Source organism: Geosmithia morbida (assembly GCF_012550715.1).
Source record: "Geosmithia morbida isolate 1262 chromosome Unknown scaffold_22, whole genome shotgun sequence".
Lineage (NCBI taxonomy): Eukaryota > Fungi > Ascomycota > Sordariomycetes > Hypocreales > Bionectriaceae > Geosmithia > Geosmithia morbida.
In genome coordinates, this window is record NW_023336209.1 from 210050 (window position 1) to 237229 (window position 27180).

At 56.3% G+C, this 27180-nt stretch overlaps 9 protein-coding genes across 9 annotated transcripts; 6 read left to right on the forward strand and 3 right to left on the reverse strand.

Moving 5' to 3' along the window:
• Window positions 1-225: 225 nt before the first annotated feature.
• Window positions 226-1110, forward strand: GMORB2_4671 (histone H2A; the record flags this gene model as incomplete). Its single annotated transcript, XM_035466645.1, has 3 exons — window positions 226-333; window positions 690-821; window positions 919-1110. The coding sequence occupies 3 exons, from the start codon at window positions 226-228 to the stop codon at window positions 1108-1110; spliced, it is 432 nt and encodes a 143-aa protein (XP_035318193.1).
• A 4699-nt stretch (window positions 1111-5809) lies between these two features.
• GMORB2_4672 (ubiquitin carboxyl-terminal hydrolase MINDY-1/2) lies at window positions 5810-8653 on the forward strand (the record flags this gene model as incomplete). Its single annotated transcript, XM_035466646.1, has 1 exon — window positions 5810-8653. One exon carries the CDS (start codon window positions 5810-5812, stop codon window positions 8651-8653), a length of 2844 nt encoding a protein of 947 aa, XP_035318194.1.
• Window positions 8654-9255: 602 nt separating this feature from the next.
• Window positions 9256-10283, forward strand: GMORB2_4673 (3-oxo-5-alpha-steroid 4-dehydrogenase 1; the record flags this gene model as incomplete). The annotated part of the gene is made up of 2 exons (XM_035466647.1): window positions 9256-9375; window positions 9507-10283. The coding sequence occupies 2 exons, from the start codon at window positions 9256-9258 to the stop codon at window positions 10281-10283; spliced, it is 897 nt and encodes a 298-aa protein (XP_035318195.1).
• A 269-nt stretch (window positions 10284-10552) lies between these two features.
• On the forward strand, window positions 10553-11528 carry GMORB2_4674 (Phospholipase/Carboxylesterase; the record flags this gene model as incomplete). The annotated part of the gene is made up of 2 exons (XM_035466648.1): window positions 10553-10647; window positions 11042-11528. The coding sequence occupies 2 exons, from the start codon at window positions 10553-10555 to the stop codon at window positions 11526-11528; spliced, it is 582 nt and encodes a 193-aa protein (XP_035318196.1).
• A 226-nt stretch (window positions 11529-11754) lies between these two features.
• GMORB2_4675 (urea carboxylase) lies at window positions 11755-17296 on the reverse strand (the record flags this gene model as incomplete). Its single annotated transcript, XM_035466649.1, has 2 exons — window positions 11755-11886; window positions 11957-17296. The coding sequence occupies 2 exons, from the start codon at window positions 17294-17296 to the stop codon at window positions 11755-11757; spliced, it is 5472 nt and encodes a 1823-aa protein (XP_035318197.1).
• A 1429-nt stretch (window positions 17297-18725) lies between these two features.
• Window positions 18726-20792, forward strand: GMORB2_4676 (Fungal trans; the record flags this gene model as incomplete). The annotated part of the gene is made up of 1 exon (XM_035466650.1): window positions 18726-20792. One exon carries the CDS (start codon window positions 18726-18728, stop codon window positions 20790-20792), a length of 2067 nt encoding a protein of 688 aa, XP_035318198.1.
• A 391-nt stretch (window positions 20793-21183) lies between these two features.
• GMORB2_4677 (D-serine deaminase, pyridoxal phosphate-dependent) lies at window positions 21184-22296 on the reverse strand (the record flags this gene model as incomplete). The annotated part of the gene is made up of 1 exon (XM_035466651.1): window positions 21184-22296. The coding sequence occupies one exon, from the start codon at window positions 22294-22296 to the stop codon at window positions 21184-21186; it is 1113 nt and encodes a 370-aa protein (XP_035318199.1).
• A 1093-nt stretch (window positions 22297-23389) lies between these two features.
• Window positions 23390-25127, reverse strand: GMORB2_4678 (Major Facilitator Superfamily; the record flags this gene model as incomplete). Its single annotated transcript, XM_035466652.1, has 4 exons — window positions 23390-24313; window positions 24399-24730; window positions 24823-24885; window positions 24950-25127. The coding sequence occupies 4 exons, from the start codon at window positions 25125-25127 to the stop codon at window positions 23390-23392; spliced, it is 1497 nt and encodes a 498-aa protein (XP_035318200.1).
• Window positions 25128-25791: 664 nt separating this feature from the next.
• On the forward strand, window positions 25792-26991 carry GMORB2_4679 (Acetyl esterase/lipase; the record flags this gene model as incomplete). Its single annotated transcript, XM_035466653.1, has 3 exons — window positions 25792-26198; window positions 26287-26402; window positions 26495-26991. 3 exons carry the CDS (start codon window positions 25792-25794, stop codon window positions 26989-26991), a joined length of 1020 nt encoding a protein of 339 aa, XP_035318201.1.
• Window positions 26992-27180: the final 189 nt, after the last annotated feature.

The following is a 27180-nucleotide window of genomic DNA, read 5'->3' on the forward strand; positions in this document are numbered from 1 at the left end:
GCTAAATTCCTCCCACTGCACCAACGCCGACGCCAACATCGCTCCATCAACAACACCATCCGGCCACCTCGACAAACCACGCACGCGCTCTCGATTTTATCGTCGCACTCAACATCTGATCGACTTTTTGATTTCGTGGCCTCCCTGGCATAACATTTCTTTCCGATTCGTTACATTGCCGTCTCGAATTTTTAATTTTTTTTCTCTCCCAAATCGTCCTTCATCATGCCTGGCGGTAAGGGCAAGTCTTCGGGCGGGAAGAGCTCGGGTGGTAAGACGGGCGGCGAGGGCAACAAGAAGCAGATGAGCCACTCCGAGCGTGCCGGTCTTCAGGTGAGTCTTGTCACATGATTAATTTGGTTCTCTGCTGCTGCGCATCACTTCATGGCGCATGCCGCCGCCGTCCTGCAGGCGGATTCGGCTTTTCTTTGCCTTCTTTTCTCGACGCGTCAGACCTCTCGATGCTCTTTGTTTACACGGCGACGACACTCGCGCACGCAAAAACCTCCTCTTTGTTCGCGTTTTGCGCCCGCGCAATCGTGTTTGCGACTGGCCCATGCCGTGCCAGCTAAATACGAGCGGAGGGGTTTCGAGAGAGGGGGGACGGCGGCGATGCAGCCAGACGGCCCCAGCAGAAGTACAATACGTAAACATCACGAACTCGCTCTCTGACTCGTACCTTGTTGCAGTTCCCCTGCGGTCGTGTCAAGAGATTTCTCAAGAACAACACGCAGAACAAGATGCGCGTGGGCGCCAAGGCGGCTGTCTACGTCACGGCTGTGCTCGAGTATCTGACTGCTGAGGTGCTCGAGCTGGCAGGTGTAAGTTCAAACCGGATCCCATCTTCTTTCCTTCCTCTTCTTCCCAGCCGCGTCGATGCCTGTACTTTGGCTGACAATGATGCCTCTCCTGCCACAGAACGCCGCCAAGGACCTCAAGGTCAAGCGTATCACGCCCCGCCACCTGCAGCTCGCCATCCGTGGTGACGAGGAGCTCGACACGCTCATCCGCGCCACCATTGCCTTTGGTGGAGTCCTGCCGCACATCAACCGTGCCCTGCTGCTCAAGGTGGAGCAGAAGAAGAAGAACAAGAGTCTGGTCGAGGCCTGATCAATTCAAGCCTAAAACATCTCTATGATATCCCCAACGTTTCTTCTTTGCTCGCCTGTCTATGGCTGTGACGCGGGTTGTTTCTCTTTTATGTCATCCAGGGCTCTCTTATTTTATTATGTAGTGTACAAGGGGGCTGCCACGCTTTTGGGACTGGAATGCGGGTTGTTGGTCATGTGATTTTTATTCTTTTATATTCTAATTTCCTCGTTTGTGGTAAAAAGTGTTTTGCTTTGATTCTTTAAGGGAGAAGGGGGGGGGGGACCTGTTACCCCAGAGAGAAAAAAAAAGATTCGAACCACCTTGTTCTGTCGGCCTTTCTTGACCCCCCCCCCGGGAACCCAGACCCATAGTGTTTGACTTGGATTGCCATAATGCAGGTTGATGCTGATGGAGGCAAACAGGCAAAAGGGACGGATGCCAAGAAGAAGAGGATGTGAGTCGGTCCCGTTCTGGCTGAGACGTGTTGTGTTCTGTGTCCCTCGTGGCCCCGATTTTATATATTTCCTTGTTTTACTCTTTTATTCTTACTATTTGACTCTTTCTTTTTTTCTCATCTTTTTTCTTCCTTTTTTTTCGTCGAAGCAAAAGAGGTGTTTGGTGATTTGAAACGGGAACAATAATACTGCTTTTTCTTCTTTTTTCTTCTTCTCCCATCTCTATAAGCCCACATGGCACGACAAGACCTCGAGAGGGGCAACTCGGTGTGTCGGGTGCCAAGTAGTAATTTCCAAATCTTAGCAATTCTGAATCGTAGCAGCGTATGTGGTGGAACAAGCATCATTATACGTCACGCCACGTCCCTATCCCTCACTCTCAGGTTCTCTTAACACCCCCATGGAGCATTGCAATGATACGATACGCGGAGGAGGAGGGGGACTGGAGAAACCAGGGTTCTGGTCCCCGCTACTGACATGCATATGCTCAGGTGGGCCGGGCAAGGAAGATCTGTTCTGGAAAAAAAGAAAGAAGGAAAAAGTATTAAGGTAAGGCAAGGAAAAAAAAGCGAAACGAAGAAAAGAGAAGAAAAGGGAAGAAGAGAGAAAAAGAAAAGGGGAAAAGAAAAGAGAAGAAGAGAATAAAAACAAGAAAGAAAATGAAAAGAAAGGAAAGGGAAAGAAAGGGGGGAAAAAAAAGGAAAAAAAAAGTCCTGCAAAGTTCTGGGGAACCCGAGATCAAATGCTACTTTCAATATAGACATATACTTTTGGGGGGAGAAAAGGGGGGGGGAGGGGGGGAGGTTGTCTAAGACGGGCAATGTCCCAATCGAAATAGTAGAGAACTAGAGAAAGAGAGATGGGAGTTGACCGGGTTGCGAAACCGTCCGAGAGAGGACACGGAATGTCTATAAAGGACGTCTGAGTCACATCTGGGATACAGAACAACAGCACTGAGCTGTTTTACAAGAAGAAGCAGTTCCCCCCATCAAGCCAACATAGGAATGGCAATGCAAGATGCAGAGGACGGCGGACTCAGCTGTGTTGGAGGAGTGCGTCAGAGACCACCTGTTGGCTGGAACGGTCGCAGACGACAACCTGTTCAGCCGAGAGTCCGTCTTGGAGTCCGGCAGGCTCGAAGGTATCGGTGAGGATGGCGATACGGCCCGGCAGTCGTGGGAGTGGAAGGAGAAGGAGCTGGAGAGGAGAGAGTGACGAGGACCAACTGTTTGCCTGGCCCTACCGAGTATCACTGTTGCTAGCTGTCGTTTGCTCTCTCATGCATAGTCGTTTCATATAGTAGTAGTAGTAGTAGTAGTAGTAGTAGTAGTATGCTACGTGTAAATCCTCCGGGCCGCTCAACACAGGTAGTGCTGGTTTGACTTTACTGTTGATTTCAATGTTTGTTTCATACATTTCCATGCGTCCCCACAGCTCCAGACCTGCGGCAACGGATTAAACTTCCTGATCTTCTCTCTTCAGCGGAGAGTGGCGCGTCCCCCAAGTGCAGATGACGGTCACGACCTCGCCTCGTTCACCGGGCAGAAGGACCTGGACGTCACTGGCCCTGCGGGGCTCGGCTATATCTGGCAAGGAGAGGACATCGTCGCCAGCAAAGAGCTTTGCCGACCGGTAAGAACTTGATGGACGAATGCTCAGGCACAGCTGCCGGCTCTTCCTCGATACGCATGACCTCGAGACATATCGACGCCGCCAGGACAGGATCCCACGCCGCCTCCCGCTTTGAGCCCGCGCGGAGGAGCGGTATGGCCTGCTGCCCGACTCCTCTTGACCGGCACTCTGTGGCAGTGAAGCAGAGCGGCGGGCGGCGCGGGCGGGCGGCTGTGACCCAGCTGAGCCACGAGGCTGGCTCTCGAGACGGAACAGATGCGAGACCAGGCATCGAGCTGCTCGACTATCCCCTCTTACCGACGGAGCGTTGCGGCCGACGGGGTGGCAGACGTGTCCGACCGGCAGTGCCAGTCTTCCGTCAGTGCCCAGGTCTCACCCTGCTCCCGTGCGCCGTCATCGGATGGACCGGGAAGCTTCTTCGTCGTCCTGCACCGGAACCGGCCCATGCAGCAATCCTCGACATCCCCGGGAGCCGAGGACGGGAAGGAAGATATTCTCCGGCCCATAGGGAGTCCGAGCTGGACGAGACCATTGGCCCGATATCGGTCTGGCCCATGCACCTACCTACGTTGAGGTGGCGTCCCGACCCTGGTGTAGTAATACCCGCACAGCTTTCTGTGCCGGGTGAGAAGCGTGTGACGCTGCCACGGGCGCAGCTTTCTGAATCCTCCAGACTTCGTTTACGTGTATCGATCCAAGCCATGATCCACCCCAACCTTTTGGAGGAAACATACGAGCACATGTACGAGAACATGTACGAGGCTATGCTTGTTATCTGCAGCCTTGTTCTGATACAGGATATGAGCTAAACGCAAGTCTATAGGGGGACGGTAAATCACAGATTGCCATCGTCCCCGCATACCAACTCTGTGCTATTTCACCACCTTCGCCAGTATCTTCTGGGCACACGGGGGCACGGAGGCGAAGTTGGAAGAGTTCTGTAAGTCTATCGCCGATACACCTGAGCGCCCCCGTCGTGACGACCCGCAGACCGATGCGCTCAGGCCCGTACACGCGTAGCATGGATCGCAGGTCGGATTTGCCATGGCTCCCGATCCTTGAAAAATGTTGAGGAGATGGGAATATCCTGCCCACAGGACGAGGGAGAGGTGGGGGATATCGAAGAAGATCATGTCGTATCTGACCGTCGTGGATAAACCGTACCACAATGGATGGGTTCTTGAAGTATGCTGAGATGTAGCTATCCAGTCGAGGGACGAGGTGGGAGATGTGCCTGCAACGTCTCGGGCAAGCTCATCAGTCTTGCCCCTCCAAACAGGACGTCAATCTCCTCGTTCTGGTCGCTCGGCCCCGGCTTTACAGCTGGAGGTGGCTGCGTCTGCTGGATAGGAGGGGAGTATCCGTGACTGGAGATGACAGCACGCAGGCCCTGGATACTATTCCAGACGGAAGGCTGATGCACTGCGCCGGCAGAGAAAGACATGCTCGCTCTCGACATCGCCTTCGCTTGACTGGGGAGGAGTCGCGCGGGCGGTAGCATAGCGGCCTGCTGTCATGAACGGGGACGGATTTGCTGCTACGGTGGGTGGGACGGCCAACCTCCGGACAAGCTCCTCCAAGCGGTCAAGTCTGCTCTCTAGCTCTACGCGTCCCGCCGTGCCTGGGAGTCTTCGTCTGAAGCTGGGCCGGACAGTGGACGGGCAAAGCGCTGGGATGGAGAACGAGCCACCTTTGCCCTCCCGACGCAGGTCCCACATGGCGATGAGCGGTCGCATTTCAGTTTACGCCGGCGACGATCAATGCGGGCCAGGCCTTCTCCTGATTCTGGTGATAGCACCGTCCTGGGCGATGGCCTTGATACCGGGACGGCCGGGATTGCATACGGCCCTAGCAAGTGCCAAGGGAAGGAGCTGTCAAGTTTTTATCTTTATCTGTTAATCTCTTTTCTCACCCAGGTATCAGTCAAGCACGAGAGCTGTCAGCCCGGATGATACGAGTCCAAGGCAGATTCAATCTGACCGTGACATGCTTACGGACATAACGGCTAGTTGAACAGGCGCGTAGAGGAGTTGGTGCTGATGGCGGGGTCATAACGCCACGTTCATCGCCACTTGAGATGATGCACCGCCACACCTATTAATATTTCGTCAGGCAATATTACACCGTAAGCCACGTCAGGTACGTCGTGGAACTCGTGGACTCCTACCCCAGCTTTCGGCGGGCATCATTACGACATATATTATTCCCCGTTGGGCAGTCGGGTCTTGAAAGCCCACCGAGATGTGCACGACCTTGTGATGATCCGGTGTTCCCAAGCTCCCAAGCTCCCCATTTTCTAGACTACTAGCTGGCCTCATTGGATCTGCTTATCGCCTGCCCCTTACCGCCTGCACTGTTCTTGAACCTGACGACGTGACCTGACCCAGCTCAGTGCTTAGCGGGGCGGTATTACCTACGGCGCAGCGGGGCGACGTGGTTTCTTGGCAGCTACAACAACGATTTGGCTCACGCTCAACCCTTTTTTTTTTCTTTTTTTTATTTTTTTTAAAAAAAGGTCTTGAATACGCACACATCTGCTACACACTGGCCTGGAGGCAGCTATATCTCCGGTTGTCTAACTGCTAGGTCCGCTCAACGGTATGGCGATACCGAGAAAGCCTGTACCAAACATGACGGCGCCAGCTCGTGAGCCCGATAGCAACGATCCATCGAGAAATCTCACTCGACAAGACTCGTGGGAAATATACTCGGACGAGTCGGACGGAGAGGACAGCGAGCTGAAGGCAGCAGCCAGTAATGGTACGCAGACAGGCACAGGTTCTGGCCACAACACACACCCCGCCCCGGTTGGGCAGCAGCAGCCGCAAGGTACGGGGTCATCCGGACCGAATGGCGTCCCAGATGCTCTGCTACCAGGCGGTGGACGAGCTCAGACCAACCCGTTCTTGCGAAATAAGTCATCGCAGAGCTCGGTTGCACCTCCAACAGAGGCTCTATCCAGGTTGCGTACGACAGATGCGCCACCTAATCCATGGCAGCAGCATCAGCAGCTGGGGAGGTCGGGAACTGTCAGGTCGGCATCTGACTACGGTACACCGCCCGCTACCTCGACGTCCGGGACAAATCCTTGGGAGTCGAAGCCCCTTGACCGCGATTACTCGCCCGCTCTCGACTTTCCAGACGACTCCCCCGTTGCTGCAGCTCCCGCAGTGCGGCTTGCCGACCCAAGTAGCGTGTGGGAACTGACCTCAGGGATCCCCGCCCACGCACCAGACACCACCACCCTCCCCCCGGCGACGATACAGGCCGTTTCGTACGCATCTCCAGCTCAACCGCCGACATGTACGCGCGGGCCATCAGCCCCTCCGATACTCGATGTATCGGCCCAGCCTACAGGAATACCATCCATATCAAAGGCGCCGTCTCCTCAGCCGCCGCCCAAGATTGTGGCCCCGATCGAGGCAGGGGCGTCGCAGGATCGACGCTCCCGATCCCATTCACCCGCGATAGCTTCCCTCCCCTCTGACGACGACTCGACCTGGGCCGATGTCTCTCAAGGACAGGCAACGACCGGCGAAAGCAACGCCTGGACCGGTCTGGACGCATTTGAAAGGCCAGACAAGGGTAAAGAGAGAGCAGCAGAGGCCCAGGTAGATGAATGGAAGCTTGTCGACCTCGGGGAAGGCTCTGCAGTCGCCGAAGATAGATCTGCCGAGGACACAGGAGAGCAACGGCGTGCGCGGCCATCGACTTCTGGCAATGACGGTCGGTGGCTTTCGCCCCGGCCAGCAGTCGACACCAAGACGGAGATGTACCAGATCAAGAAGATCAAATGGAACGACGCCACAACTTCGCAGAATCCGCGCCCCTCTCCCATCCTGGTCCAGAACGCCAACGGACCCTGCCCTCTGGTTGCCTTGGTCAACGCCCTCTCGCTGACGACACCCGCCGACGTCGATGATGCATCGCTTGTGGATGTTCTGAGATCGCGAGAACAGATCAGTCTGAACCTTCTCCTAGATGCCGTGTTCGAGGAGCTCATGTCCCCGCGTCGGACCAACCCAGACGCACCACTGCCCGATGTCGGGGACCTGTACGCGTTTCTCATGAGCCTGCACACAGGCATGAATGTCAACCCGCGGTTCATACCGTCCCGTGAAATAAGACAGGCCTACGCACGGACCTCACTGACGCAGCTGAGACCTTCTGACAGGGGAAATCTCATCCCGGGTACATTTGAGAATACACATGAGATGTCCCTATACGCGACATTCAAGATTCCCCTCATCCACGGATGGCTTCCACAAGTCGACGATGTAGTGTATGGGGCTCTTGAGCGCCAGGCACAGTCGTACGAAGATGCGCAGAACCTCCTCTTCAGGCAGGAGGAGCTGGAGATGAAGCTGTCCGACTCGACGGACGGACTCACTGGCGAGGAGCAGCTGCTGTATCAGGATATCGTGACGATACGGGCATTCCTCGACTCGTCTGCCACGCAGCTCACCCCCTGGGGTATCGACGTCATCTCCAAGGCCATCCGACCAGGCACGTTTGCCATACTGTTCCGAAACGACCACTTCAGCACTCTATACTGCCACCCCCAGACCCTGGAACTCGTCACCTTGGTGACGGACGAGGGATACCGGTCTTACCCAGACGTGGTGTGGGAGAGCCTCGTCGACACGAGCGGGCAACGTACGCAGTACCTGTCTGGCGACTTCAAAGTCATCGACCACGGACAGCTGACCACGCTCGACGGGGCCGGAAACAGGCAAAGTGGCAGCGGTGGCGACTGGACTGCGGTACGGAACAGGCGGGGCGGCCGGGGCGCCAGCCAGGCTCCGGGGACGTCCTCGGAGGCAGAGGCGGCGGCGGCGGCGGCAGCCGAACCAGGGCTGGACGCCCGGGAGCAGGAGGATCGCGACATGGCCCTGGCTCTCCAACTCCAGGAAGAGGAGGACCAGAGGCAGAGAGAGGATGCGCGGCGCGAAAGGGAGCAGCGGACAACGAATCAGTACATTGAGCAGCAGGGGCGACGGCCGTACGGCTCGTCGACGAGCGGCACCAGGGCGTCGTCGGGAAACCACAGCATCGCTCCGGCGCGCCGCAGCTCCAACGTCAATACCTACGTGACTCGTCCGGATGCTGCAAGGCCGCAACACCAGCGAACGTCGCCAATGCCGGCACCGCCGGCCTCGCCACAAAACATCCGACCCATGCTCCCACCCCGCGGTCAGGACTTGCCGCACCAGACGGCAGATGTGCCGCCGCCTTATGAGCAGGCAGCCCACGACGAGCCATTCCGGCCTCCGATGGGCCACCCAAGCCACGAGACAAGCTCGACAGATGTCTCCGGGCCGTCGACTAGCAATGCGAGTGTTGATGTGCCGCCCGGGAGACCAGGACGGTACGGGTACGGCCAGCGTCCGTCGGCGATGGGATCGTCTACGAGTATACGGCCATCGGGTGAGGGGATTGGGAGAAACAGGGACCGTGATTGTCGGGTCATGTAGCGTATACTATGATCCTGGAACCTTTGATTTCCCTTGGACGGAGAGCTTTTTTTTCTGGACGATATACATCTCATGTCCCGCGTATTATATTACTTGGAGCTTTCAGGCTGTCATTTTTCTTAGCACTCTCTTTCTATCTGCTGTTGGTTGTGGAGTTGGGGCTGCCCTTTGGTCGTTGTTTTACGCCTTTTTTTTTTTTTTTTTTTTGGGTAAATATATATATATATATATAATACAAGGAAGTAAAAATGTATGAATACAGGATAATTGGATATCTAGAAAAAGAAATCTTGTCTACTAATAGTAGCAGATGACGTATGATGAGAATTGCCACCTTCTGGCCTCTTTTGTTTAGGTTGATAGGTTGATTTGCGAATGATGATCGATGACTAGGGTCAGACTGTCGTCGTAGTGGATCCTTTTACTCTTCTTCCCTCAACCAGGTGGCCTCTTTCCCCTTGGACTCGACTCAATAGCGTCACGACACCCCACGCTCAACTGCGAAAACCCAACTCAACCTGCACAAGACCGACACCGAACGTTGCGGAGACAGAAGAAGAAGAGGAAGAAGAAGAAGAAGAAGAAGGAGCAGAAACGGAAACATGATGGAGAAGCTCCAACAGATGCCAGGGCAGCTGCCGACACTGTGGGAGGGCTGGATGCCTCCCACGCGCGAGCACTACGACCTCATCCTGACAGCATTCCAATGGGGATACCTAGTTGTAAGCAGACAGCACGGGTGAACACAACCGAACCGAGGGCATCCCTCAGCAGACGGAGATCATATGCTAAACTGAGACGTGGCCGGGGAGGGGCCTAGGCCCCCGGGGTGGTGGGGTGGTAAGCAAAACAGACCGGATCGATCCAGTGGGTGATAGGATGGTACGGCATGGGCAAGACGTCCACGCCGAGCCTTCTCAACATCCCGGGCCGGTGGGCTTGGCTGACGATGGAGTCCCCCGGCTTCCTGACGCTGGGCTACCTGATGGGCAAGATGTCCCACGGCGACCTGCCCTGGCAGAACAAGGTGCTCGCCGCTCTGTTCGTGATGCACTACGCCTACCGGGCTGTGGCCTTCCCCTTCCTGCAGCCCAGCATGGCGCCCGTGCACGTCTTCGTCTGGCTGGCCGCCCTGGGCTTCCAGGTGCTCAACGCGACGTGCCTGGGGTCGTGGCTGGCGGCCTACGGCCCCGTCCACGACGCCGACTGGGACGACGTCCCGCTGTCGACGCCGCGCTTCGTCGTCGGCGTCGCCGTCTTCTACCTCGGCCTCGCGTCCAACTACTTCCACGACGAGGAGCTGCGCGAGATACGCCGCCGGGAGAGGCGCCGCCAGGACGACGTCGCCGCCAGGTCCGGCACCGCCCCCGCACTCGTCAGAGGCCACTACCGCATCCCCGAGGCCGGCCTCTTTCGCTACGTCCTCTTCGCTCACTACCTATGCGAGTGGGTGGAGTGGTCTGGCTTCTGGCTCGCCGCCGGCTGGTCGTGCGCTCCCGCTCGCGCTTTCCTCGTCAACGAGATCGCCGCCATGCTGCCCCGTGCTGTGCGTGGAAAAGCGTGGTATCGTGAGCATTTTGGTGAGGACAAGATTCGGAAAAAGTACGCCGTCATTCCCGGTGTCATCTAACTCATCTTGTCCCCTCCCACTTTCCTTCTTTTTCTTTTTTTTCCTGCTTTCCACTTCCTCTACGTACTCTTGGACTGTTTTAAATAACAATACTGCGTGCATTATACACATAGAGGGTACCGGGCATCACCATCATGTCCAGCATTATCATCCCCCGTCACTCAATGTACCGCGTACCAACAAGATTCAAATCTTTCCCTCTCAGTCGCTCAAATGGAATAATAGGGCTCGAAAGATAAAAACGTTCACAGGTTCTTGTACTATAAGCAATGCTATGCATTCTACGTGACTCGTCATCGCTCACTCCTATCAACGTCAGCAATTGCAAAACCACTGGCTCCGCCTCCGGCCGTCCTACCGGGGGGTACTACACCCTCGCCACACTCGCATGCCCTTGACCAACCCGCCCTCACATCTCAGCATGGTCGGAATCAATGGCATGCTCTTCGGCCCAGTCCATATCATACCTTCCTCACCCAACTGCCCCCCACACCCACACGGTCATCCTCCTACACAGCCTAGGCAACTCCAGCCCCGAATTCGCCGCGGACCTCATCGACTCTTCTACAACGATTGGTCAGCAGCAGCAGCAGCAGCAGCAGCAGCAGGAGGAGGAGACTCTACCGCACAGATCCTCCTCATGGCGCCGGGTGTTTTCCTCCTCTTCGTCACTATGGAGCGCCACTTTCCAAGAGGACATGCCATACTGATCTGAGACCATGCCGCCCACGGACACGAGCGCGAAGCGGGGGCTGCAGATTCCGGGAATCAGGGTGTCGTCTGAGCCACCTGTCCGAATTGGTGCGTGATGAGGCGGACCGGTTAGAGAAGGCGGGATGCGGCGGCAACAGGATCGTGTTGGGCGGGATAAGTCAGGGTGCTGCCGTGGGGATGTGGACTTGGCTGTTCCGTGGCGGTAGCGCGCTGCCCTTGGCAGGGTTCATCGGTGCGGGTACGTGGTTAGCATTTGCGGATGAGATATCGCAGCTCTTGCAGGGCGTTGTAGCCGCACCCGACAACTGCTGCGATGAGGTGAACGCATTCTGGCGGAAGGACTGGCTCAATCGCCCACTCCATGGCCATCCCCACCATATGCCGCCATCCAGGCTTATGCTGTCAGCACTCATCATGGACAGTCACTATGCCTCACGCCTGTGTTTCCTCGGTCACGGTGTCGATGACGGCGCCGTCGACGTTAGTCTAGGCAGACAGACAGGGCGTGCCCTGGAGAGTCTTGGACTGTAAGTGCAGTAGAGGGAGTATTTTCGTGCTGAGCAGGAGGGTCGCTGGCTACAAGGTGCCCGAGGAGGTTGATGGCACTGAGTCCTCTCTGCATCCATGCAGTCAGGTACAAGGTCTGTGTGGAATATGAAATTGGTGAAGTGTTATTAAAGCCATTCATGTTTCGTGGTTCGTGGTACTATCGTTAAGAACCGGAGGGAAACATCCAAGAAGAGAACGGGGAAAACAATCATGCCGTAGCTAGAATCACCAGGTCGTCATTCGCCTCCACCATGTCACCCGCCTCCACGAGGACGGCCACACACCTTCCTGACGTTCGGCTTTCCAGACCAACCTCCATTTTACTCGATTCAACATAAATCTTCCCCTCCCCCAACATATCAGCACAGAGGTCCAACTGCATTCGTATAGGCTCATCAATGTAGACTTACCAGTATATCTCCCTTCTTCACCACATCTCCCTCCTTGACATTGACCTTGTAGCAGCGTCCCGGTATCACCGCTCTGACACGTTCTCCGGTCGTGTCCGCTTCCTTGGCATGCATCTTGGACGCATCCCTGCTCGGGTGGAAAGGCTGTGTGAGCTGATCGAGAAAGGACACGTTGGCAATGGCCCTCGACTGAGACGCCTTGTACGCTGCGATGTCCTCCTGGTCTCTGTCGAGCAGGGCCTCGTACTCGGCAATGTCGAGCTCACCGTCCTCTACGCGGACGAGCTCTGCAAACGACCTGGAGTCGAGCTCCTCCTCCGTGACCGGGTAGAAGGCGATACGGTCAAACAGGCGAAAGGCCCAGGGCGGCACGTTGCCGTCCTCCAAGACGGGCCCCGAGGGCACGCGGTCCGAGTCCCAAATCTCCTTGGTGCGCCCGACAAGCTGGTATCCACCGGGAGAGTCTGTGGCGTAGATGCACAGGTACTGGCCGCCTATTCCGACGGCGCCCTTGGGCGTAAACGAGCGAGATGGGTTGTACTTGGTGCCAAAGAGGCGATCGCGCGGATCCAGTGGCACAGCGCAGGGGGACCCCATGAAGACATCGCCGAGGCCGATGACTATAAACCTGGCACGGTGCATCAGGCTCTTGATGTCATCTATCCCATTTAGTTCCTGCAGGAAATTCACGTTGCTCGGTAGCCAGGGAGCCTCGTTTCTGATGGTGTCAGTGTACCTCTGCACAGCGGCTTGGGACACGGCGTCGTCAAAGGCAAACGGCATGTAGACCGTCCGAGACGGCAGAGAGCTCGGTACCACGTAAGAGTCGACATGCTCTTTGATGCGGCCGATCATGGTTGCGGTGGAAATCCCAGCCTTGAAGATGACGTGCAGACTGCACACTCCAGGAGTTAATTCCTCAACTCCGGGGATAGGCTTCTGCTCATGGTGTCGACAAAAGGCCAGGGTGATGAAGTTTTGACGCAGATTGAACCTGTCGTCTTGAAGTAGCATCAGAGCTTGCTCGCCAGATTGCCGCACGCTCATCTCGTAGCCGCTGCCTTCGATCCTGGCGAGAACCACGGGCTGGTTCACCACCTGCTCAGCCAGAATGGTCGAATCATGTTCACCAGCCTCTGGGAGCGGTCCCAGACTCTCAATGGCACTTCTCAGTTGCTTTTCAAGCCCAAGAGCTTCGTCAACGTCGATAGGGTGGAAGTATATGGTGTCTCCGGGACGGGCTTGGCCCAGCTTCCATAGATCGGCAGACGCCACCACGCAAAACACCACAAATCCTCCAAGGCTGGGACCGTCGCATGTGAGCGCCACTGCCTCGTCTCCAGTAAAGCTCACACTTCCAACCGAGTACGGACTGTCGTGGATGTTGGAGGGGTGTAGGCCTGCCTCACCGCCGGTGGCGCGGGCCCATTCGGGACGGGGACCGGTGAGCCTCACACCCAGTCGGTTGCTGTTATGGTGAACCTTCCAGGGGCTCGAGAATAGCTCCTTGACGCTGTCGTGTGTGAAATGATCCGGGGCCCCATGGGGGCCGGGCACGGCCCGTATCCGCCATTCAGCATGTGGCTGGGATGGTATGGGAGCAGGGGTGGCAGTGCGAGCAACAGATACCGGCTCGGATACAGGAGATTGCAGTGGAATGATATCACGAGCCCGGAGTTTCCGGCCATTGAAACCACCCATCTTCCCGAGTTCGAATGTAGATCTGCTGCCAAATACCATCGGAACTTGGATCCCGCCCTTGATGGCCAGGTAGACTCTGTAGCCGGTGGTGAAGTCGCCGATCCGTAAGATCTGACCGGGCTGCACACGATGAGATCTGTGTGAGGCAATGTGCTCACCATCCAACTCCAACTGAGCCTCGGCTCCGGTGACAGCAATGACGGCCTCGCAGTGAAACTTCAGCGAGGGCCCCTGGAGAGTGCATTCGAGGCCAGCAAAATCTAACGGATTGTCGACAAGTCGATTGGCGAGGCGGAAAGACACATTGTCAGCTGGCCCGCTTGGGGGGATGCCCACGCTCCAGTATCCAGGTCTGCCCGGAAAATCTTGGACTGTGGTAAGCGCTCCAGGGTCCAAGACCTCGAGGGAAGGCGAGATGAACTGAAATGTGTCCATAGATTTTGTCGTGAAATTGCCACCTTTGAAGAGACGGGAGGTGACAATTTGTCGCAGGTATTCGAGGTTTGTCTGCACTCCTTCGATTGTTGTAAGCACGAGACTCTCAGATAGCTTCTCGATAGCCTCCTCACGGTCTCGCCCAAAGGCTATAAGCTTGGCGAGCATCGGATCGTACGATGTCGTGACGTTGGTCCCCTCTTCCACCCAGGTGTCGACACGAACTGTTGAAGGGAGTCGGAGCTTTGTGATGCGTCCAGAGCAAGGACAAAAGTTTTCCAGTGGACTCTCGGCGTATATCCTGACCTCAACAGAGGCACCCGACACAGGAACGGATTCCCGGCCAGCTGTGAACAAGTGGTCAGCCTGACCAGTGGCAACCTTGATCATACATTCCACCAAGTCGAGACCCGTGACCTGCTCTGTGACAGGGTGCTCAACCTGTAGCCGGGTGTTGACCTCGAGAAAGTAGAACTCCTGCCTGTCCATATCGTAGATAAACTCGACAGTACCAACATTGAGATACTTGACCGACGAAGCGAGGCGCTCAGCAGCAGCTCGCATCCTATCTCTCACATCCCATGGAACCATAGCAGCAGGGCTCTCCTCGATAACCTTTTGATTGCGGCGCTGCAAAGAGCAGTCTCGTTCGCCGGCGACGATGACACGGCCATTTCCATCGCCCAGGATCTGGACTTCAATATGACGGGCCTTCTGCACGTATCTTTCGAGAAAAACACCGCCATCGCCAAAATTGGCAGCGGCCTGCCTTTGAACGTCGTGAAAAACCTTCTTGAGGCTTTCGCCGTCAGAACACTGGCTTATTCCAATACCCCCTCCACCAGCAGTGCTCTTGAGCATCAGCGGGAACCCGATCCTCTCGGCTTCATCAAGGGCATGATCAAGAGATGTGAGAAGTCCCTTACTTCCCGGTACGGTGGGCACATTGGCTGATATGGCGACGTCTCGTGCACGGTGTTTCAACCCCAGAACGGACATGTGCTCAGGGGTAGGGCCAATCCAGATCATGCCAGCTTCTTGTACAGCAGTCGCAAATTCGGCATTCTCAGAAAGGAACCCATATCCAGGTATGACGCCATCGACAGACTTTGATTTAGCCAGTCTGATTATCTGTTGCACATTGAGATATGTTTCCGAGACGGAAGTACCCTCGAGCCTCAGGGATATATCGGCATTCCGGACGTGCAGAGAGTCAGCATCAATGTCTGAGTAAATTGCCACCGCCACGAGGCCCATCTTGTGAAGCGTCTCGATAATTCGCAAGGCTATTTCACCGCGATTGGCAATCAGGACCTTGCTGACGGCCTTGGAAGAGGAGCCTGCTGCGTCATCATCGAGTGTAGCCTGGTAAGCCCTCCAGCCACCATATTCGGTGATATCGATGGCCGATTGTAGTCCATAGGGCTCACACAAGAACCCGGTGATCCATGAACCGTCAGCGAGCTCTACCTTTCCAAGAGAGAGCGGGGATGGGATAGTTGCCATGAAGCTCGCAAGAGAAATCTCGGGGAGGTTCCAGACCTCTAGCTCGATAGCCGCACCCTCTTCTTGTGAAAGGACTCTCCTGAGCCCGGGCTTCTTGGGACCTAACTTCGACTCAAGTGCGAAAAAGCGGTAGTGAGGCGATGTCTTTGTAGCCCTAACTATGGTAGCCTGCCGGGACACGAGGTCCTTGTTGAGAGGGAAACCAGAGAGATGCGCGCCCACCACTGCCACCTGCACGTGCCCCGGGATGGTCGACACACTGGTCACAGTAGGCTCTGTTATCTCGACAGATGTGGCCCCCAAAGTCCTCACTTGGCCAGAGAACCACTCACGGGCCCACGAAGAGAGCTGGGGTTCTCTCCAGCGGTCGGAAATAAGAGTGATTCCAAATGGGAGACCGTCGGGCCTGTAGCCTGCAGGAATGGCGAGAGCAGACCAGTCGAGAAAGTTGACAAAGTTGGTGTAGGTTCCAAGCAGTGAGTTTTCTCTTACCGGATCAGCAGCAATTTGCTCCATGGTTGGGAACGTCGGCGAAGTGGGAACTAGGAGGCCGTCAAAGGAGGCGAGGGTCGTTTGTATTTTGCGCGTCAGATCCTGACGGAGATACTCCCCCTCGAAAGCGTCGGAAGCAGAGAAACTTTCTGCGCTTTGGATGATTCCCCGAACGACCGGGTCCAAGGATTGGGGCTCGGACCGGATGAAAGAGCGAATAGCATGGTAACGCTCAGCAACCCAGGGGCCCGAATAGAGCAGTTGCGCGAGTTGGAGGAGCGGCTGGAAATCCACGGGCGTCAATCTCCACCCCAGGGACTTGGCCTTTTCGAGGGCTTTTGTATATGCTGGGTGGTGGTCATCTCTGCCGAACCATTGTGGGTCTGCACATATTCCTAGGGACGGACGTGACATACAAGCACGGCTACCGAATCCCCCTTTTTTATGGCCGAGGCCCTCGTCCGGACGTAGTCGAGAGTATGGGTCTTGGCTATCATAACCTTCCACTAGAGATAGGACCAGGTCGATGTCGTCTACCGTAAGCGCAAATATGGAGATGCAGTCGAGAGTCCGGCAAGCTGGGAGGGCACCGCGGGCACTGAGAGCTCCACGGGTAGGCTTGAGCCCAAGAATATTGTTCAGTCCCGCAGGAATGCGGCCGGAGCCTGCAGTGTCACTACCGAGAGAGAAGGGAACGCGGCCACGAGCGACGACGACGGCGCTACCTGAGCTTGAGCCACCGCTGACGCGGCCTGGGTCAAAGGAGTTGGTGACAGCACCATAAGGCGAACGTGTTCCGACCAGACCAGTGGCGAACTGGTCAAGGTTTGTCTTTCCCACGACAATAGCACCAGCGGCCTTGAGGTTGGAGATGACGGCCGCATCCGAGGCGGCAGGGCTAGAGCTGAAGCTGGGGCAAGCAGCTGTAGTGACAAAGCCGTCAACATCAATGTTGTCCTTGACAGCAAACGGCACCCCGTACAAGGGGAGGGTATCAGGGCTCCCACGCTTCTCCAGAGCAATCCATTGGTTTTCAAGCTGCTCCTCGGTGGCCAGAGAGATCCAAGCGTGCGTTTCTGGGTTGGTTATGTGCTCTTCCTGTACAAGTTTATACAGCCGCTGAAGACCATGGCCACCTGCCTGAGCTGTTTTCCAGTCGGCAATGCTGAGAGGCACAAGGGCAACTCGTGGGGTCGAACAGTCCATGATGAGAAGAAGTATGTCGATGGCTCGTAAAATGGTTCCTGGTCTGGTAAAACGGTGGTATGTCTCGCCTCAACAGCAGGAGCTAGAAGGCAGAGGACTCGGGAGGGGGGGCATGGCGGCTCTCATATAATCGCAATAGTACATGGTCACACAGTCGCAAAGAGCAGAAAGGATATGTGATGGTGATGCATGAGAAGAATATAGTGTAAGCTGTGCAACGGCCGGCGGCGGGCGAAGGCGTGCAGAATGGTCAACGATATTGGGTATGGGATGTATGGTGGTGTTCATCAACAAGGCGTTCAGTGACGCACGGAAATAATGGTAGAGGCTTGGAAATACCGTAGACAGGCTGTTATCTATCACCAGGACATGGAGGATTGTATGACAACCAGTTGCTGTCAGGAGACCCCCGTCAAGCCATCTAGAGGTGTCCGTCTAATGAGGGTCGGGATGATGCAAGCCCCAGTTCGTGGAAGCGCTCCGAGTAGTTATCGTGCTTCACTGTGCAAGTGGCCATCATGAAGGAGCGACTTTCATGATGAAGGGAGCAATTTACCAAGGGCCGGCGGCGTTGGCAGGAGCTACCCTGGTGGTCGTAGGGCTTGTCATTTGATTGGATGATTAAGGTCCACTGTCTTGGATCGAGGCCGCCGGCGAATAGGCGGGCAGCTGCCAATTACCTTGGGATCTGGATTGTATTGCAAGTAGAGGGCGCCGGGCATCTCTTTTCACAGCAGTAAATGGAAACTCGAAAAATGCGATTTGTTGTTTGTATCAGTATTTCAATATCAGTAGCCTTTATCTATGGACGAAAGTAGGAGTGCATATAATTGTTATTTTTCCTCTCGTGGTGAAGATGAGGTCATACCACTAGTCGTAACAGATGCTAGAGTTCTCCAGTAAATTATAAAAAATAATACCCCAACAGAAAGGAAAGAGCACCCAAACTGCATTGTGGTTGCACTGCACCTTCCCCTGTTTCCTATTTTCAGCCTCTGATAATACCCACCCAATCAATCACCAGTGTCCACTATCAAGTGCTCACCATCCAAAGGCAACGGAATTTTCTTTGCCCGTTCCTTCAATAGTCTGGCGTTGGGTATGCAGCGCGACCAGCGTCTCTCGCCCCTCACATCTAGATACCTTATCGGATGAACTTGATTGAATGTGACCTCCGCATCTCGACTCCGCCCCCACAGTTCCGTTAACCGGGACTGGTCTCATGGATCCGTACGTCTCTATATTCGCACACCTTGGGGCTCGAGCTGGCGATGGGCTCTGTGGTGTTCCTGACCATGCGAATCACACCCCGACAGCCCCATCTTTTTACCACTACCACTAAGCAGCAGCCCTTCCGCCTTGTACAAGCTCTCTTGGCCTTTATATACCAAACGCACGGTAGACGACATCGACCGGGCGGCTTCTCTCGATGCCTTCACCACCAGGTCCGGGACTCATCGACGGTGGCGGGGGAGGAGATTTTGCCATGCTGGGGGTGGGGCCGAATCTGAATACCATCGCACCACGACAACCACCGGGCACCACCACTGGTCCTCCGCAATCACAATCGCAATCGCAATCCCGATCTCGGCCGTGCGACACGTGCAGACTGCGCAAAACACGCTGCGTACGCGACGAGGGTCAGCTCCGATGTGTCTTGTGCACCTTCCACAATCAGCCCTGCACCTTCTTGCGCGGGCCGACCCCACGTCGTCGCCAGAACCGAGATCGTGAGCGCGTCGACGGACAGCGACCTGGCCAGGACGACGACCAACCAAGCCACGGCGACCGGCACCCGAGCCTCGAGTCTGCAGTAAATGCCGGATCACCGCCCAACCGACAAGGTGCTGCTACCATCTACCACGGTCACGCTGGCGCCAACGATGTCCAGGTAACGTCGCCCGAAGACCGGTCGAGCCGGTCATCGTCGCAAACACAGCATCAGACTGTCCCGCCATCACAGAATTACTTTGAGGCACCACGCCCCCGTATATTGAGCAATACACTCGGTCTCGATCTAGGTACTCACGCCCAATACGTCGGCCGTACCGACTGCCGTGATCCCATCCTCCTCGATCTCCACCGTCCCGAGCCGCCCGCATCACCCGGTCGGACACCTTCAAGTTTCGCTCGTCGGCTCGATGACCGGACCAGCTTCATCGTACATGCCGATGAGACGGCAGCCTCAGAGGCCCGGCGCATCGCCGATCTCGATGCCATAGAGGCCACGGTGCAGCCTCTAGGACGAACACTGGTCGATCTCTACTTCCGCATCGTCCACCCGTCATTCCCTATTCTACATAAAGACGTTTTTATTAGCAAGCACCGAGTGTCGTACCGACACTTTGCACCTTCGCTTCTGGCCGCCGTCTATCTCCTCGCGCTCGACTGGCAGCTTTATGACAGTTCACTAGCTGGCAGGGAAATTGAGACGATACCGGACCCGGCTTCCCTCGAGGAGCTAGCAGAAATTACGATAGCGCAGGATATGCGGCGGCCCAAGCTCAGCACGCTCGAGGCCGGACTGCTACTCCTACAGCGCAATGGACGCATAGTCGAATCTGGCGCACATACGGATCAGGCGTCGAGCCGCCTCTTCACGGCCCAGCTGGTGGCCATGGCCCAGGACCTGGGGATCCACGTTAACTGCAGCTCGTGGTCAATTCCCGAATGGGAGATTGGACTGCGCCGACGCCTAGCATGGGCACTGTACATGCAGGACCGGTGGGGCGCATGCGTGCACGGGAGGCCGTTTCTCATCCGCGATGTCGACTGGGATGTGGAGCCCTGCACGGCATCAGACTACCCAGAACTGCAGGGAGTCGCAGGCACCGATTCGGCCATCACGACGGGCTGGGAGCTCTTCCTGAGACATATTGAGCTGGCGCAGCTCCTAAGCGAGGTGATTGACGGGTTCTACAGCATGACGGCCACCCGGGCAGGTGGCACGCTGGACCAGATGGGGATCGTAGCGGCTGTGGAGATGGCTAAGCCGCTCGTCTTCCGGCTGCGCGAGTGGCACTCGAACCTGCCCAAGCACCTGCGGCTGGAGAACACATCGTTCCGGGAGCTCTGCGCCAACGGCGCCCTGCACCTGGCACACGCGTCCGTCGAGATCACGCTGTATCGTGCCCTCATCCGGGCCATGACACCCGACACGCCCGAGCCGCTGCACGAGGCACTCCGTTCAACGGCCATCTCCAAGGTCCAGGCCGCCATCGATCTTCTGACCAAGCTGCGCCCGGAGCACACGGCTGCCTTCTGGGGAAGCGCCTCGGCCTATCAGGCTGCGGGGATCGGCTCGCTGGCCGGCCTGCTCTGGGCAACGGCGGACTCGGCGGACGAAATGGCGTGGTGCGCTGCGCGTATAGAAGACCTCCGCTGGGCTCTCAGGGTCAGGGGCACCGCCGTACCCTTTGCGAGGGAGGCTCTTCGTCTGCTCGAGCGAGACCCGGGTGGTCTGGCCATGGTCAAGGCTAGGACAAGCCCTGTGTAGATGATGGAACTCTCGTGATGGGCGGACGGATACTACGGTTTACGACAGAACGGTATTCTTTTATTTCATGTTTTTATCGTATGGGGGGCATCTCTACGCATTGCATCTTGGCACTGGAGTATACGCCCTATGAATCTTAGCTTTACATCCTCTATTTATATCCATCGGCGTCATAAGTGTGGGATTTCGGGACTACGAGGCGGCGTCATGTACGGCCGATGTATATAGATAGTACTTCTCTCGTTTTGCCATCAATGTATTGCTTCCCCACTAACAGCCAACATGCATACTTTCTTTTCTTTTTTTTCTTTTTTTTCTTTTTTCAATTTAAAATAATTTGATATGATCTTCTACTTTTGCCGCTGTTTCTCTGCGCTCCCTCATTTCCATCCTATTGCACCTTGCCACGGGTGTCGACGGGCCAGATCTCCTCAATGATTCCCTTCCGGTAAGCATAGTACACATCGTGGAGGTTGATGGTGGGATCGATGTGGCTAGGTACCATATGCACCCTGTCCCCGATGGTAAGGTCCGGTGTGCCGTCGTTCCACACGAGGGACCCATGCTCATCTCCGAGACAGCCGTACTCGTACCGGTCGTCACGACACTCGGCCAGCCCGCTGTCGGTGGTGAGCGACTTGAGCCCGGTGTCGATGGTGACCTGCCGGGGACCTTGGCGGCTGATGACGGTGGCGAGCAGGGTGAGGCTGTTGGAGTAGAAGGTGCCGACAGCATTGCGGTAGTCGGTGTCCATGAAGATGAACGACCCGGGCTGCAGCTCCGTGATGCCCTCGACGGTGGCGCAGAACTCGGCCGTTCCCGTCCCGCCCGTGGTGACGACCGAGATGTCGACCCCGGGGAGGCCCAGGCCGCGGATCGCATCGGCCGTGCCCGTCAGCGTGGCCATGGACTCGAGACAGCGGGCCTTCCTGTCCTCCCGGTCGTGCAGGTGCTGCAGGTGACCCTCGTACCCCTGCACGCCGATGAGGCGGAGACGGTCCAGCCCGGCCACATGCCGCGCCAGATCGAGAGCCGGCTGGCCCGGCGCCACGCCGGTGCGGTGCAGACCGACGTCGAGGTCGATGAGCGTGTCTATCGGGTCCGGGATGCCCGATCTTCTCAGTGCTTCGTGGATGGCCGTCGCACCCTCGGCGCTGTCGACGACGATGCGGATCCCCCCGTGCGAGCGGAACAGTTCGACCAGCCTGGATACCTTGGCCGGGCCCACAACTTCGCAGGTGATGAGGAGGTCGTCGAAACCTGCTGCCGCCATGGCCTCGGCCTCGCTCAGCTTGGCGACGCACCCGCCCTTGGCGCCCCCGGCGACCAGCTTGTGGGCCAGAATGGCGCTCTTGGTAGTCTTGAGGTGTGGACGGATGTTGACGCCGGTGGGGAGGAGCTTGTTCATGAGCTTTCGGATGTTTTCCTCCATCAGGTCCAGGTCTACTACCATGGACGGCGTGTCCAGGGTGTCGAGCCCGTCTCCGATCGCTGGGGAGTACATTTCCTGTTTCCGTGCCTTCTATCGCCCCCTCTTCGTGTTATCCTGCCGTCCGTCGTCGTCATCAATTATCTCAGTCCTTCCCGGCCGAGGATAGCCGCTTCTCTATCTGGCTAATCGTAGACCCCGAAAATGGGAGAGAGAAAGATTGATAGATGGCAATACTGGAGGGATCGAACGAGAAAAGAAATAGAGAATAAAGAATAGAAGCCGTCAACCGCCCCCTCCTTCTTCCACGTGTGTTACCGAGAGCTCACGATCCTTCTTCCACTGCCCTATTGAACCCTTTCCCCTCCGTGATTCGGCGTCGGACATCAAAACTGGACTCCACAAGACTACGCATGTACGAAAGTCGAACCCGTTATTGTAACGTAGCAACATTAGAACGACGACACACAGTGCGCCTCTACTTTGATCGCCACCGGTGATACGTGCCCGCGCCCAGTGGCCAGGTAGCATTCAGTGATTCGATCTCTCTAGATATCCACAATCCCCGTCGCTAATATAGTGGGGAGTGGGAGGGATAGGCAATTTCTCTATCAGCTATCAGCATCATTTTACGGAGTAATACGGAGTACATACGACTGGGACGTGGGGTAATATCAGTCCCCCCAGTCTACGGTGCAGACTGTGTAGTACTGTATCAGCATGGTAGTGGTGTAGACAGATTACAGGCATCATTACAAGGTAATATCGTGCACATCATGCTCCATTTACGTACTGATATAATAAATAGTAACAGTACCTACTTTGTCGTATCGTCGTGTCATGGTATTTTGCTACTGTCTATCGCGTCCTCTACATCGTGTCATCACCACTCTCTATCTGATTCGACAATCACTGCCTTCACACTACCGGTCTCAATTGCCGACGGCACCTATGCTTTGCCAAGCCATCTTAATTCAATCTCTCGACTTTGTATTTTTATTGTAATCTCAGTCTCAGTCATTCTCGTCCTTAGATCGACCACTCGTGCATCACGGACACGTGATATGACTGTACGGGGTATTATCACCAATGATGACAGCAGAGTTTTGCACAGCGCCGGGCGACAGCACCGGATTATCCGCTCCCTGGCTTCCCTGTGACCGCCACTCTATAGAAACCATCGGAATTCCGGCGTGGAAGGCCCCTCGCGCAGCAGCCTGGTGGGCACGTCTTTGGCCGTCTTCTTCTGTCCATCGCGGCGGTTCCTTCGGTAGTTGTCAAAGATCATGAAGGAGCCGAGGAGGCCGGCGATGAGGCATCCGCAAGCGCCAAAGGTGGCGGTGGTGATGAGGGCGGTCTCGTACTTGGGGGCCTCGTTCTGGCGGAAGATGTTGCTGGAGACAAGGCCCATGATGTTGGCGAAGGGCACGCCGACCGAGGTGAGGACGACTCGGCGGCCCTCGTGGGCGATGTTGTTGTTGTACCAGGTGGACAGGAGGACCGAGGGCGCCGAGGTGCCCCAGCACATCATGAAGCAGGCGTAGTAGGCGAGCTGGAGCTGGGCCTGGACGTCGGAGATGGACGCGTAGATGATGAAGCCGATGAAGGTGAAGGCGAAGCCCAGCATGATGAAGGGGAAGCGCAGGCGCGAAAAGTCGGACGCAAAGGCCAGAACCAGCAGCATGGCCGCCCCGGTCACGTTGGGCGCCACCGTGTACAGGTTCGTCTTGACGGTGCTGTAGCCCAGGCGCGTGATGATCTGCGGCATGAACAGGTTGACCGACTGCAGCGGCACGCCCAGGCATATCTCGATGAGCAGGAACATGTACGTCGACGGGTACTTGAAGATGGCCATCGAGTCGCGTAGGTTGAACTTTTCCGACACGACGGACGAAGAGTCCGTCTGCATCCGGTGGTAAGCGAGCGCCTTCTCCTCCTCGTCCAGGAACTTGGCCTCGGCCGCGCTACGGGGCAGGTACCAGTACGCAAAGACGGAGAAGAGGACCGAGGCGGAACCCTCGATGATGAAGAGGTAACGCCACGGGAGGAGGTCGGACTTGATCCGGAAGACGCCAAACGCCAACAGACCGCTCTGATTGCGTAGCCATTTGATTCTCGCGTCAGGAGGGGCATCCCAAGGCCGGAATGGGAAGGGAGGGGCGGGGTCAGGAACATACAAAGGCATTGGCAATGTTGGAGGCGGCGTAGAAGATGGCCAGCCTACGAGCCAGCTCGCCACGGCGGTAGAAAGTGGTCAGGTAGTAGATGACGAGCGGGAAGAAACCCGACTCGGCCATTCCCAGGATCCAGCGGAGGGCGAAGAGTCCGCCAAAGTTGTGCACCGCGGCCGACAGAAGCGTCATTGATCCGAAGGTGAACATGAGGATAGGCAGCACTCGCGCCGGGCCGAACCGCTTCCCCAGGACGGCGACGGGCATGGCAAAGAGGACGTATGGGACGAAGAAGATGCTGACAATCAGGTTGTACTGACCCGACTTGAAGTTGAGGTCTATCATCCCATAGGTCGCCGGTCAGTGGCCAGTTCGATTGTATTGTGAGGGGATACCTGCAGGGGAAGAAAGGGAAAGCAACAAGACGCACCATCGCTGAGTCCTGCCGTCTCGGCATTTCCAAGGTTACCCTTGTCGAGCGCGTTGAAGAGGTCTAGAGGAAATTATCAGTACTCGTGAGACTTGGATGAGAGACCAGGTTGAGTATCGAGACTTACACATGACGGCTAACACGGGCATGAGCCGAATGTCGAACTTGAAGCACAGCTTTCGCTCGGCGACATGGTCAATGACATGCGCCGTCTCGCCGATGCTGCCAGCATCGGCATCGTTGACGATGGCACTGCCGCTCTCATCCTTTTCCGGGTCCACGCCGGCTTTCTTTTCAAGGTCCATGTCGGATTGCTTCCCTCTCTTCCTTTCCTTTCCTTCTTTTTCTTCTTTTTCTTCTCTTTTCCCACCGATCTTCTCTGAGTCTTCCCACTGATCTGTTTAAAGTGACGAGGCCAAGACTGGGATGACCTACCATTCTCACTGTTCGGCTTATCAGAGAGATTCGATCCCAGACGGTATTAATACCTGTGCACTGTCACTACTAGATTCATCGTATCTGCGTATCTGTGTCTAGGCAGATAGCAAGTGATACATGCCGATACATGCTGATAGTGATAAGAGTACATATGGCACCGTGCCGTGGTGATACGACGCCCACGGTGCGTTGGGTTACATCGAAGCGGGGCCTTGGTGGGATCTCCAAGGAAATGCAACTTACAACATTAGCACGCGCTTCACTTCGCTCACACCTTTGTATCATCCGACGGGGGACAGAGAGGGGAAAGCAGAAAACATACCGATGCGTCCCTTGAATGGTCATCAAAAGAGGGCCGATCTCGGGGTCGCCGTGTACTCGTACTGTCAGGGTTCACTCCTCGTTCACAACAACATGAAGCTCAAGGCGATCGCACAAACAGGGTGTTGGCTTGCCCATGTGGTATTTAATACACGTAGCATTACTAGTACAGACATACCTAGACATCAAGGAACTTGATGACCGCCCATCATGGCCAGCACCAACCCACAGCCACCCTACCCCGTCCATGAGTCCATAATCGACCGCCTAGACCCCGAATATGCCGCCTTCTATAACGAGCACATCATCGACAAGCAGCAGGTCCATCTGCAGCCCATATCCGCCTCTCGCTCCAGCGGCGTCCTGATCCCCGGCAGCGGTCCCCAGCAGAAGGTCGCCAGCGTGAGGGACTACTCCGTCGCCCGCAAGGAGAGCGAGGGACCTGCGGTCAAGGTGCGCTGCTTCACACCCGAGGGTGACAGGCCCGAGCCAGGATGGCCCGTGTGCATCTACTACCACGGCGGCGGCTGGGTCCTGGGCAACATTGACACGGAGAACGTCATCGCTTCGCATCTGTGCGCGAGAGGGAAATGTGTCGTTGTGGCTGTCGATTACAGGTTCGCTTGTCTTGTTTCGCCACACATCTTGTATTCTCCGTCGCTCATCATCTCCGCCCCCTGTCTGACTGCCTGGAAAAACATGCAGACTAGCTCCCGAGGACCCGTTCCCTGCTGCCGTCCACGATTCCTGGGAGGCTGTTCTCTGGACCGTAGGCGAGGGCAAGGACCTTCTCAACATCGACACCACCAAGATGGCCACTGGTGAGCTTTCGCGTTCCCCCTCCTCTCTCGCACTCCATCTCCGAATATCTTCTGACCCGGACACAAACCAAAAAAAAAAAAAAAAAAAAAAGGCGGCTCATCTGCTGGAGGCAACCTCGCCGCCGTCATGTGTCAGCGCACAGTGGACCGTGGAACCCCTAGATTCTCTCTACAGTTGCTCTCCGTCCCCGTGACGGACAACACGGCCGACGTCACCACGAGCGACACCTGGCGTGAGTACCAGCACACCCCTGCTCTCCCCGCCCCCAAGATGCTCTGGTACAGGAAGCACTACCTCCCCAACGAGGCCGACTGGGCTCACCCTGAGGCCAGCCCGCTCTTCTGGCAGGGCGACTGGTCTGCCTTGCCTCCGGCCTGTACGGTGGTGGGAGAGCTCGACGTCCTGCGCGGAGAGGGTGAGCAGTTCTCCCAGAAGCTGCGCGACAGCGGCGTCTCTGCCGTGGTCCACGTCATGAAGGGCCAGCCGCACCCTTTCATCGCCATGGATGCCGTCCTCGAGGCTGGGTCGAGGGCGATAACGCTCTTCTGCGAGGCCCTGTATGCTGCCATGTATAGACCGGGCGAATGACGGGACGTCTTCTATAGTCAATAGACGGGGCGATGTTGAGCATATCATGCGAGACAGATGCGAGGTAGAATCTGCAGCGCCCTTCTCCGCTGCCTTCTGTACCTGAAATATGTTATCAATTGCAGGAAGAGAAAATATATGCTCAGCTGACTGTGCCCTAACAATGCGCTCTAGTTAATGTCGGACGTT